Here is a 12,780-nt window from a genome sequence, read left to right on the forward strand (position 1 = left end):
AACCAAAGAATGGCCTTTTTTTTTGCCTCTGTGTAGTGTTATGTTCTGTAAAGTGACTCTCAGTGGGTCACATTAGGGCAAATGAGTTGCTGCTTTGAGATGGGAAGCAAAATTCCAACTCTTCACCTTCTCAGGCCATCCCAATGAATTTGGGAAGTTTGCAACTTTTTGGAACTCCTTGAGTTGAGCAATGGGAAGTAAAGCTTTCCTGAAGTGAGGAGTCTTAAACGCCAGATTCTTCTGTGCCTTCACCACTAAGGTGTTTCTGTGCTAAAGGAAATTACTTCAATAGAAAATAATTTCAGCATGGAGTGAGAGCTTCTGACCGAGAAGTGTTGCCAGCATTTGCTCCAGGTGCTCCTGCCAACAGCCCCTGCAGGAAGGAGCACAGCCCCCAATGCACGTGGGCTTTGGCTCCCTCTGGCACAGAAGCCCCCCGGGGGCACAGGTCTCTGGGGCAGGAGTTGGGCACCAGCGCTGCCAGGGCTCGGGGGGTGGCAGGTCTGCTTGGGCAGGGACTCTGCCACACCTGCTGATGTCAGTGCTCCCCAGGCCCAGGGGTCAGAGCAGCATTCGTGCCCTGGCCCACACATTCCCTGTCCATGTCACACCCACAGGTTTAGGATGGCCACCAGCTGGGACGTGTCCCAAGGAGGCCGTGCCAGCTTCTGTGGAAGGCCCCGTGCCCTTCCCAGAGCGGCTGCCTCGGCAGCCCTGGAGTCTCCTTCTGCTGCCCTGAGCCCAGAGAGCAGGGCAGCGTTTGCTGATGGTCTGAGCTGTTCCTAAAGACCCCGTCGGGCTGCCTTAAACACTTGGGGTGAGAGATTCCTTCCAACCGGGGCCACTTTGGTTCAGCTGGGGGCAGCTCCAGGGCTGGGGGAAGTGTGTGCAGGGGCCCTTTGTGACACGGTGCAGCATGGTAACCATGGCACAGAACGGGTGTTCAAGGGCTCTTTGTGACACGTGGTGACATAGGAGCTGGTGGTGACAAGAGCAGGCCACAGTGCTCGGAGCAGGCAATGGGACAGGACAGCACAGAGCGGTGCCGTGAGGAGCCCCCGCACAGCGCGTTCGATCGTGTCTGACCCAGAGCCTTTCCGAGGCATTGTTCCTGCAGCTGACCTCGAGGCCAGACCACAGGACTTGCTGACCTGTGGCCTTCCCGAGGCTCCTCTTCTGCAGGTGCCCTTGAGGGCAGAGCGTGGGACTTGGTGCCCCGGAGGCATCTCCAATCCCTGCTGCCAGTGCCCTTGAGGCCACACCACAATCCTTGACAGGAGTCTCCTGTCCTTGTGGCAGGAGCCCTCGAGACCAGAGTGCAGGACTTGCTGTCCTGTAGCCTTCCCGAGGCTTCTCTCTCGAAGGTGCCTTCCAGGCACGACTGTAGGACTTGCTGACTCAGACCTTTTCCAAGGCATCTCTCCTGCAAGACATGGAGCAGAGAGCAACAAGAGGGCCCAAGCTGGACTGGGGGGAAGAAGAGGAAGAAGGTCCTGGACCTGCACCCACACAGGAGACTGAAGAGCTGGAGCCGTTGAGTGGTGGTGAGTGGTAGAGCTGGGCCACAGAGTTGGTGCCTGCAGCCAGCTGGGTGCTGCGCCATCCCATCCCATCCCATCCCATCCCATCCCATCCCATCCCATCCCATCCCATCCCATCCCATCCCATCCCATCCCCTGGGCCATGCCCATGGACATGAAGGAATAGGGGCCAGGCAGACACCCCGCAGGGCTGTGCTCCATCCCCTGGGGCATCCCAGGGCTGTCCCTTCCTGGGGAGCACAGGGCAGGGCTGTGTTCTCCTGCCTTTCCCGCAGCCCCTCAGTTCTGGCTGTGCTCCCTCTTTGCCAGGTGCAGCCCTGGAGCGCACACAAGAGCAGGACCCCGCCCGTGGCCTCTTCCACAGAACAGCACAGGTACCTGCAGCCATCCCCACCTGGGCTGGGCCTGCTGTCACAGTGCTTGGAGCATTCCGTGCAAAATCCCTGGCTTTCTGCCCTTCTCCTACAGCTGGTTTGCAAATTCCTGAAGAGAATTCGGGAAGAAGAGACCAGCCCCATGGGCACTGGGCTCAGAGCATATTCGCACATCTTCAAAACCAAGACCAGTGCTGCCCTGCTGGATATGCTCGTAGAGGAGGGCTTTTCCAGTCCAAAGCAAGTAAGCAGCCTGTGGCCAGGGTTTGATCCTCCCAGGAATTGCTTGGCCTCCCAAGCCACGCCTGCTGGTCACTGGAAACCTTTGAGGCCACATGGCAGTGTGGTGGGAAGGGCAGCACTTCTCTGGGGAAGCTGGGGACATTCCTCCCTCTGGCAGCTTTCCAAGTCACCCTGTGCCCTTTCCAGGTGCCCGCCCTGGTCAGGTACATCCACCAGTGGCTCCTGGCCAATCAGTTTGCTGAGCACAGGCTGAACAGGACCCTGCTGGATCTCACTGAAGCTCAGCCCACTGACGTAGTCATGACGCTCCTGCGTGTGTCCCCGTGCTGTGACAGGTATGGGGCCCACCTGCCCAGAGGGCTCAGGGCTCCCCAGCCCATCAGCCTGTACAGCCTGGCCAAAGTGTCTGACCAACAGAGAGTTCCAGGGCCCTCTGGCTGTTCTCTTTGCCAGCCCTTGCACGTCAGCCCCCGAGCCTGCTGCCACGCTCCCTTGCCACCCCTCAGGGGACTGTCCCCATAGGGCTGGGCTGCCTGGGTGCTGCTGGTGAGGGCCAGTGGGCAGAGGCAGAGCTGGAAGCCAGCTCAGATCCCCACTGCTGCCCAGGCCATGGTGCTGTGTCTGAGAGCCCCTTGAGACAGAGCTCTAACCCCACAGAGCTGCTTTGACCATGTGGAAGAGCATCATGTGCTCGCCCAGGACTGCGGAGCCGGTGCTGCTGATACTCCTGGATGTGCTGGGGAGCTGGCCAGAGCACAGCACGTGCACCTCAGATGGGGACAAAACGGGTGTCTTTGCCCTGGCTGTGAGTTTCTGCAACTGGCCTTTGCTGGCCCCCCGGCTGCCTCTCCAGCAGCTCTCCATCTTCCTTGCCCCACTGCATCTCCCTGCCTCAGGGACTGGGCTGAAACCTTGCTCAGGAGCAGCTTCAGGGGCACCAGGCCCCGTGGTCCCCCTGCCTCTCTCCTGGCCTCTCCCTCCCCTGCTCAGGCCCTGCCACACAAACACCTCAGCATTGAGGGCTGTCTTGGGGGGCTTTGTCCTTTGCAGGCAGCTGTGGTGATGTGGAAGATCCTCCAGGTGCCCTGTGTCCCACATATGGTGACGGTGTATTTCCCCCGCCTCTTTGTGCATCTGCTCTTCCAAGTGTTCTTCAGCACTCTGGATGTGCCAGAGGAGGTCGATACCTTCTGGAAAGGATGCCAGGAGCAACATGGCCTTGCCACCAGCCCCAACAGGTGCTCATCCCACTCCTCCTGTCGTTGCCATGACCCTGGGCAGGAGCCAGTGCTGCCAGCGTGACCTGGGCTTTGCTCTGCACGCAGGTTTGCAGTGCAGACCCTGAAGTCCCTGCTCTGCCGAACGCAGCAGGAGGATGTGGTGGTGGAAATGGAACGCAGGGGTGGCTGGGACACGCTGCTGTGTGCTGACACCCACCACTATGCCGTGGGTCTGCTGGCCAGGTGAGACCCCCTTCTCCCCAGTGCCTCTGACATTTGTGCTCTGTTCCCAGGGTTCCCAACACAGTCCCCGTGGTCGTGGCCCAGAGAGCCTTGTGAACGAGGGATGGCCAAGCAGACTGGAAAAGGCTGGGAGAGGAGGGTGCCCACAAGGAGCCACCTCCCACATAGGCCAGGGCCCCTTGCAGGATGCTGGGGAAAGACCAGACCTCTGTGAGTCAGTCCTGGCAGAGGTTTGTTCCCCTGGCCAAAAGTCTTGGTTCCTTTTTCTCCTGCCAGGGAGATGTGCTGTGTCTCCATCCCCTTGTGTTCCCGGATCGCTCGCTACCTGCTCCGGCTGCTCAGCACACGGGAGCCACGCTGGGATCTGCCCGCCCTGGCTTTCCTTGTGGAGGTGAGCCTGATGGCCAGCACTGCCTCGCTCAGCTGCCTCCCAGCTCTCTGCCCTCTCGGAGCCACAGCTGCCTGGGACGGTGCCCGCACCCTGTGCTGCTGCCTGGGCCCAGCCCTGTGCGGTTCTGGGCTCCTGCCGGCCGGGTCCCCTGTCACTGCCCTGTGCCTTTCAGGTCCTCGAGTTCCTGGACCTGAGTGAACGTGGTGCTAACAGAGTCCTGGAAATCTTGTCAAGGCAGCTGCAGAGTGAGTGCAGGGAGAGGCATCGCCTGGTGCTCAGGGCCCTTCTGGAGCTCATTGAGGAGCCCTCAATGGTGAGAAGGGGGCAGCAGCTGAGGCTGAGCTGGGGAATGCAGTCCCTTGGGCTTGGCTGATCTTTGGGCGCTGCGGCAGTTGCTCCCAGCTCTCCTGCCTCCCAGTTCAGCTGCCCGAGTGCTTCAGGACAGGCCTTTGGCCTCTGGGCTCTGCAGCAGGGGGATGGCATTTCACAAACTTGTGTTCCGCACAGACCGAAAAAATGTGGAGCCTGACTGAAAGTCTTGTGGAGCTCCTGTGGGACGCAGATGGAGAGATAGTTAGCATGACAGTCATGCTTCTCAGCTTTATCATCTTGGACAATGACATGCTGATGCCCAGCCCCATCACACTGCAGCTGCTTGAGGCACTCCTGCCACTCTTCAACCACGTAAGGCTCGCTGCCCCCAGCCATGGCCACTGGGTGCTTCCCTGGCACTGTGCCTTGTGGATTTGCAGGCCTGGGCCAAGCTGAGCCCCATGCAGCCAATGCTAAGGTCTTCTTTTCTTCCTTCAATACAGAATAATAGCCAGGTGCAGCTGCTCTCCATACTGCTCTTCAGAACCTTGGTGACTCTTCCACTGGAAAAGCAAAAAAAGGCCCTGAAGACACCCCTGAGCCAGAGCCTGCTGCCACTCTTCTTCCACTGCCATGATGAGAATCGGCGTGTGGCACAGGTGAGGACTCGTGGGCTGCTGCTGTCCCCCTGGCAGGGGGCTCGGCTGCCTCCTGCCCTGGCGCCTGCCGGGCTGCAGCCTCCTCCAGGCCTTGGCACAGGGACGTGAGTCCTGCGCCCTGGGCTGTGGGGCCATCTCTGCATCTCTGCTGCTCTCCAGGCTTCTCAGGCAACGCTGCTTTGTGTGGTCAAGTTCCTGAAGAGGAGGGATCTTGAAAGACTGGTGAAGAACCAGAAGCCGTGGAAGTTCACCAAGTGCCTGGTAAGGATGGCCTGCAAGCCCCAGCCTCAGCCTGGAGAAGGCCCCCGAGGGCGGTGCTCAGAGTGCGGGGCTGGCAGCTGTGCCCCTGCCCGCTGCTGCACCCAGAGGCTGTGCGGGCTCTTCTCCAGGCTCCTGTGGGCCCGAGCCAGGCTCCGATGGAGCCCTGGCCCAGTGGAGCTGTGGGGTGGGCCGGCACCGCGGCTCCCCGGGCAGCAGCCGGCCCTCTGCCCCTCCAGAGCCCGGCACCAGCAGCTGCTGGCCGCGCCTCAGGGCTGTGCAGGCAGGGGAGGCTGGGGCTGGGCGCTGGCATCGCCCGGCCAAGGGGCTGAGCCCACGCCAACCCTTCCCTCCTGCCACTCTCTCCAGCTGGCAGACCACGGGAGCAGAGCAGCCGAGCACCTGCGCCGGGCCCTGCCCTACCTGCAGAGCCCACAGGAGTCCCTGCAAGTGGCGGCCATCAGGTTCATTGGTGAGCCACGAGCCCAGGCTCCCTCCCGGCCTTCCACAGCTCGGCCCCAGCCCCACCTGCTGCCCCGGCAGCGCCACCCGGGCCCGGCACCATCGAGCCCCGCCTGGCCCCCGCACTGCTGCCGCCCTCTGCCAGCCGTGCCCTGGGGCGGCAGCGTGCAGCAGGGGCCGGGCTGAGCCCTGCCGGGCCAGCAGGCCGTGTGGCCACAGTGCCAGCAGCGCCGCTGGCAGGGAGCTGTGCCGCTGGGGCTGTGACAGGCTCTGTGTTCCCAGGGATGGCCGGGCGGTACCTGAGGGGGAAGAAGGAAGAGCTCCGGCTCATCTGCAGTGGTGAGTGAGGGCAGCGTGCGGACAGCAGGGGGCTGGCAAGGGGAAAGCTGCAAGCCCTGCCCCGGCTGCGGAGGGCTCTGCTCCCTGTGCGGACGAGGGGCGGCGTGGGCAGAGCACACAGAGATTTCAGGGCCACATGGGGGATTCGTGGCCAGGAGCTTCGGGCGGGTCCCATTGGTCCCTGCTCCCTCCTGGCCATGGCTAGAGGCAGCTGGGATGGCCCTGGCAGGGGACTCTCCTCAGGTTCTCTCAGATTCTGACCGTGGCTCTGTTCCTCTCTCTTTCAGCCCTTGAATACCTGACAGAGGACACCAGCAGTGCCACGTCACACATGGCTCTTCATACACTGAATGTCCTCCAGGCACTCCAGAGTGAGCGATCTTCCATCTTCCAGAGGCTGCAGGATCAGCTCTGCAGGGCATGGAGGACACGGCCTCGTCTGTCGGGGCTTGGCTGGCTGCGCTGCTGGAGATCTGCAGAGAGCTGAGCCCAGAGGCTCTGTCTGCTGGGGCCACCTAAGCCAGAGGGAATTTTCTATTTCTTCAAGATTGTTCTTTTATTTTTGTTTTTTCTTTAGTATATGAATATATATTGTGTTATAATACACAGACTCCCAGGAGCTTTCTTTTGCTTCCCAGGGTCTGCAGGGCATAGGGGAAGAGGGGGAAAAGAGTGCTTGGGCTCAGCAAGCTGTCCCAGCGTGCTGTGTTGCAGGGAAAATGGCCAGAAGCCCCTTGGCCTTTGGTGGTTCTGCTGAAGCCTTTTTGCTGCCAACAGAGCGGGTGGGCAAGGGCTGGAACTGCAGAGATCCCTGTGAGAGCGGTGCCTGGAGATGGCCACAAGCCCTGTCCCAGGCAGGAAGCGCCATCTGTGTCCTCCTGCCCGTGTGCTGCTGGCTGGATTGCTGAGGGCTCCGAGGTGCCTCTGGATGGGGCTCCTCTGGAGCTGCTGTGGGGCTGCGGCGCTGCTGCCGGGCAGGTTGGCTGGGCTGGGGGAGACCCTGAGGGGACGGGGCCATGAAGGGATGAGGGGCTGCAGAAGCCCTGACAGGACACAGCAGTGGGAAGGCATGAGGGGGATGTGTGAGGGAGTGGGTGGCTGTAACGTTGGCTCGAGTGGGAGTGGGTTGAAGACAAAGACACTAACTCTCCCCAATGTTCATGTGGCAAACAGAGAGCATTTATTCTCAAGCACTTCCTTCTAAAGGGCCTTTGAAAAACCCAGTCTGGGTAATTTCATTGCTCTGCTCTCTATGCCTTGTCAGGTTCTGCCCAGTGAAATGCTGCAGCCTTGGCAGAGATGTGACTGGGCAAGGCCCCTGTCAGTCAAACCAGGGGCTGGTGCATTCACACAGCACTAGCCAGCCTGCACTGTGACACATGGCAGCAGAGTGCAAGGCACAGCTCCGGGTGCTCCCCAGGAACCTCAGCTCTGGGAGCACTGTCTGCCCCAAGCTCCAGGGGCTGCAGTGGGAGCCCAGCTGGGCTCTGCCCTGGGGCCATCCTGCAGGGACAGCTGGAAACAGGGAGCATTCCCTTACCACAAAGAGCCAAGCCAGGCCTGCAGGGCAGCTGCTCCAGCCCGGACTGCACTGTTGTGTGCTGTGCTCTGGGGCTGGGGCTCCCTGCACAGGGGACTGGATGGTGTGCCAGAGTGTTGTCTTAGATAACACAAATTCTAGCGTCATCATAGCACAAGGATTTCGTATTGTCAGAGCTTCACACCTTCTTGATGTTCCTCACAGGCAGTTCCTCTACACACTGACTGTTCCAGATCCTTGCAGGAGGAATCTGACTCCTCTCACTCCTCTTCCCTTACTCCTATATATCACTAGTGCTTGTTGGTTGCAGGTGTGGCCTGTCAAGATCAGGCCCACCTCCAATCTTCAGCAACTGGTCCAGCTGCAACTCATTGGGGACAAGATCACCCTGTACACCAGAGGAGACAGAGCAGCTTCAGCTTCAGCCTTACTGAGGTGGGTGTGTGGGCTGGGAAGGGTGGAGAGGCTCAAGGGGATTCAGAGAGCTCATCCTGCAGGAAGGACAAGGGAAAGGGAGTGGGAGCTCAGCAGTGAGCAGAGCTGAGGGCTGGAGAGTGGCTCTCAATGACACCAAAATCCCATGGGACCTCTGAGACATTGCTGCTCCTCAGCCAGTGACAGGATGCATCCCTAAGCCTGGGGCTCAGCCTTCCTCGTGGTGAGGGGCACCAAGGAAGGCAACAGTGTGATACAGGCTGCAATGGGCTGGGAACTCACCGAGGGAAAAGAGGGAGCAGTAGTAAAAGGCAGATGGGGAGAGAACTGTTCAGAGAAGGGCTGAGCTACAACTTGAGCAAGCTGAGAAATGTCATTTGAGGGGCATCCCAGATGGATTTCATTTCAGAAGTTATTGAACAAATTTATTTTTTGGGGGGTGTCACGTTTTCCCTTGGAGGTGTACACTCTGCAAACTTGAGCTGTGCTGCCAAAATGCTCAAGCAAGTCTGTGCTGCAGGTCACACCATTTCTTCTTTGGCTGATTCCAGCCTGGTGCTGAGCTCCAGCAGAGCCCTGGCAGAGCCCAGAGCAGCCTCAGCACCCGCAGAGCCCGGCTGCAAGGAGAGAAAGCAGAAACCGCCCGTCAGCTGAAGGCTCCTGTGCCCTTGTCCCAGCTGCCCACGGTGCCCAGGCCATGCTGGCCGTGCTCAGAGCGGTGCCCAGAGCTGCCCATCACTGCTGCTTTTGGCAGCAGGGCAGGAGGGCAGGACGTGTGCCCAGCCTGCAGCCAGCCAGGGCACATCCACCTCCTCAGCAGCTGCCCAGAGCAGGAGGCTCCTGTGCTCGCTGCCATCTCCCAGAAGCTCTGATCCCACCATGCCAGGCAGACGGGGACCCACCTCACGCCCTCCCCTGCTGGAAGAAAAGCTGGTCCCAAACGATGTCCTCAGCCTTCTCCAAGGGCACGGCCCATCCACACTGCAGCTGGTCCCAAGCACTTCCTGATCCAGACTGGACCCAACCTATAAGGCTTCATCTAGAAAAACAAACAACAAATTATTGAAAATAGATTACAGACAAAAAGGGGAAACAAGAAAAAAGGTACAAAAATCTTATCTCTGCCAGGGCCTTGAGGAAGGCCCACCCCCTGCATGCAAGGAAAAACCCACACACGGGTGAGGGAAGCCCAGGCTTTCTCCCTTCCCCCCTGCACTGCCCCCCACAATAACGCTGATCCCAAAGCAAACAAGGGCAGTGGAGCAGCCCAAGCCCTTCCTTGCCTGCACAGCAAAGCAGCCGCAGCACAGGTTCTGGAGTCCCACCTCTGCTCCCACCATGGGGTTTGTTTGTGTCAGGCTGGCTGCCCCAGCCCCAGCCCGGGGCACGGTGGGGGCTGGAGGCTGTTGGCAGGGCCAGGAGCCCACTCCCATTTCATACCCAGCCCATCCCCCCAGCCCTGCCAAAACCAGCTGGGCAGGCGACTGAAGGAGCAGCTGCATCTGCCCCAGCAAAAGGGGAAACCTTTGGTTCCCAGCCAGGCTGTGCAATGCCCAAATCTGGGAGCATCCCCCTGCGTGTGGACTCATCTGTAAATTTGCTGTGGAGCCTGGCTTTGGAGAAGGTGCCACAATCAAAGTCCATCATCTTCAGCTGGCCAGTGGCCAGGTCCAGGAAGAGGTTGCCATCCTTGATGTCATCCTTGATGTCTCCAGCAGCAGCAGTCCCACCTGGTACAGCTTCTCCAGGGGCTCCTTCTCCTTCCCTGGGGTGAGACCAGGCTCTCAGGTTCTGCCCAAGGCCCCAGCTGTCAGGGAACCAGGACAAGCAAAACCAGCTCAGATGGTGGCCACCAGTGCTGGGCAGAGCAGCTCAGCTCAACAACAAGGGCTGTGTGTTCCCATCTGATGAGCCCTAGGCAGTGACACGGGCAGGACAAAAAAGTCTGGCTTCCTTTGCTTCTGACTGCCAAGGCATGTGTGGAGCTGTAACTTACCAGGGCCCTGCATCACAGTGTGCCTGTGGCTCTCTCCCTTCTTCTAGGGCAGATGAATATCCTGCATCCAAGGATGACAGAGCAGCTCTTCTAATGAGGGCCTTTCCAAGTCCAGCATGGATAAACACTGCCTGATCAGATCTTGGCACTCTGGGCAGAGAAACCACAAACCGCTGGTCAGTTGGAGAAGGCTCCTGTTGGCTTTGCCCCACTATTCCCGTGCCCAGGCCATGCTGGATGTGCTCAGAGCTGGGCCTAAGCTTTCCCATCCATTCCCTGGTTTGGAGGAGAGCAGGAGAGCAGGACATGTGCCACCTCCTCAGCAGCTGCCAGAGCAGGATGCTCACGAGCCCGCTGCTGTCTCCCAGCACTGGTATTCCCCCGTGCCCAGAGATGAGGATCCACCTTGAGAGAGCCCTTGTGGCAGCGAGAGCTGATGGTCCCAGCTGATGTTCTGGCCCCTCCTGAAAGGGTGCTCCCCACAGACCATCTGGTGCAGCAGGATGCCCAGGGACCAGATGGTAGCTGGCCTGCCATAGTACCAGCCAAAGTGGGTCCATTCCGGGGGGCTGTATGACCGTGTTCCTATGGAATACAGATGGAGTTCATCAGGGGGATGCTGCTGCTCCCAGAGCCTGGCCCCAGCATCCCTGCTCCAGTGGCACAGGGGGTGTGACGCACTGCCCTCTCACCAGCACCTGGGACTTGTGTACAGACTTGGGGTTGGAAAAGAAGCCACTGGGGTTGGAAGAGGGCAGTGGAAGCCCTGGCAAGGCCCCACCATAACAAGGAAGAAACCACTCAGTGCTGGGGGAAAATCCATGCCTGCATCCTCCCTGCCTTCATTGCTCCAAAAAACATTATGAACCCAAAACAAACCAGGCAGTGGAGCAGTCCAAGCCCTTTCTCACCTGCACACCAAACTGGCTGGGGCACTGGTTCCAAACCCCCCCCTCTCGGCTACCCCCACCCACGGGTGTTTTTGCTGGGCTGGCAGCCCCAGCCCCATTCCTGGACAGAGTGGTGGGCAAAGGCTGCCTGCAGGGCTGGAAGCTGGGTCCACACCCAGCCCTGCTCAAAAGCAACTTGGCTGAAGTCTCAGCGCCATGAAGGGCTGCAGAAGGGAGAATCCCCACTGCCACACCCAGCTTGGGCTCTGAGATGTTGGGCCATGAGATGCTGGGACCAGGAGCACACCCTGTGTGGGCTCACCTGCAAAGTGAGTGTAGGCTGTGTCCTGCAGGTAGGTGCCACAGCCAAAGTCAATCAATTTGGCCTGCCCAGTGGCCAGGTCAACCAGGATGTTCTCTGGTTTGATGTCCCTGTGCAGGACCCCGCAGCTGGTGCAGTGCCGCACGGCCTCCAGCACCTGGCGGAACAGCTCCCGCGCCACCTCCTCGGGCAGGAAGCCCCGTGCCCGAATGAAATGCTGCAGGTCCTGACACCGCTCCGGGCGCTCCAGCACCATCAAGACGTCGTTGGGGAGCTCAAGCCACTCCAGCAGCTGGACCACACCAGGGAAGCCAGTGGACACCTTGGCCAGCAGCACGATCTCCAGGGGTGCGCTGCTGCCGTCGGGCTGCGGGAGGAGCACGATGCCGTCAGTGGGGCTGATGCCGTGCCGGGGCTCGGGAAGCCCTCAGCCAGCCTGGGATGCTTTGTCCCCTTTTCTGGCCCCACGCCCGCTCTCCCTCGAGGCGTCCTAGTGGCTTCCACCCTGCCGGGCCTCGGCTCATCCCGGCACGGCCCGGCTGTTCCCGCTGGCCCCGCTCACTCACCAGCTCGCCCCAGTGCCGGACGCGCTCCCGTGGCACCCTTTTGATGGCCACCTGCAAGCCAAGGGCAGCAGCGGGCTGAGTTCGCCGCCCGCTTTGCTCAGCCCCATCCTCCGCCCTCCTCCTCCTCCGCCCCCGCCTCCTCCTCCTCCTGCGCCCGCCGCTCACCGGGGCACCGTCCGAGAGCCGCGTGGCCGCGAAGACGCTGCCGAAGCCGCCGCGCCCCAGCAGCGAGCCCAGCCGGTACTGCTCCTTCAGGCCCTGCTGCGCCTTCCCTGCCGGCGGGACGCGGCTGTCAGCGCTCGGCCCGGGGCCAGCAGCGGCCCCCGAGCGCCCCTCAAGCGCCCCGGGCCGGCCATCCCCAGGCGTTCGCTCCCTGCAGCGGGACAGCGGCGGCTCGGGGCCGGCGGCCGCGCTGCCGAGTGGCGGAGCTCGGGCCGGGCAAGCGGCAGCGGAGGCGGCGGGAGCGGCCGCGCCGCCTGTGTCCTCCGCGGGTGCGGGGAGGGGCCGGGGCCGGGGCCGGGGCCGGGGCCGGAGCCGGGCTCGGGCCAGGCGGAGCCAAAGGGAGGCGATGCCGCCCCTGCCCCAGGCACTGATGCCCGCCCAGCAGCGCCACCGCCAGTACGACCAGAGCCGGCCGGAGGCGAGACCGCGGCGGGACGCCCGGGGCCGGGCACGGGGCAGCCCCGCCCGGGGCCGCGGGCGGGCCGGGGGCATGGCCCGACCGGGCATGGGGAGAGAGACTGGGAGAGGAGGGGACCTCGGGAAAGGGAGACCGGGATAGGGAGAGACAAGCGGGACTGCGGGAGACGGAGAGGACCAGCAAGAGGGGCTCGGCAAAGTCGCTGCTTTCGCTGCTGCTTTCGCTGCTGCTGCTGCCGCTGCAACTGAAGTGCCGGGGCCGTTTGTCCCCGTGTCGGTTTGTCCGTTGCCCACTGGCCCCCGCGCCGAGCCCCGCGCTCCCCGGGGCAGCCCCTGAGCCTGTCCAAACA

General features: G+C 61.5%; 2 protein-coding genes across 2 annotated transcripts in view; one reads left to right on the forward strand and one right to left on the reverse strand.

Annotated features, from left to right (window-relative positions):
• Positions 1-9,052: 9,052 nt before the first annotated feature.
• On the reverse strand, positions 9,053-11,898 carry LOC132334557 (serine/threonine-protein kinase pim-1-like). The gene is made up of 4 exons (XM_059860662.1): positions 11,884-11,898; positions 11,792-11,842; positions 11,132-11,592; positions 9,053-9,056 (listed from the first exon to the last, which is right to left on the reverse strand). Exons 1-4 carry the CDS (start codon positions 11,896-11,898, stop codon positions 9,053-9,055), a joined length of 531 nt encoding a protein of 176 aa, XP_059716645.1.
• A 485-nt stretch (positions 11,899-12,383) lies between these two features.
• Positions 12,384-12,780, forward strand: part of LOC132334558 (uncharacterized) — a 44,032-nt gene continuing 43,635 nt past the window's right edge. The window contains exon 1 of the mRNA XM_059860663.1: positions 12,384-12,431. Coding sequence (XP_059716646.1) covers positions 12,384-12,431 — 48 coding nt within the window. The remainder of the gene's footprint in view (positions 12,432-12,780) is intronic.

Source organism: Haemorhous mexicanus, chromosome 16 (assembly GCF_027477595.1).
Source record: "Haemorhous mexicanus isolate bHaeMex1 chromosome 16, bHaeMex1.pri, whole genome shotgun sequence".
Taxonomy (NCBI): domain Eukaryota; kingdom Metazoa; phylum Chordata; class Aves; order Passeriformes; family Fringillidae; genus Haemorhous; species Haemorhous mexicanus.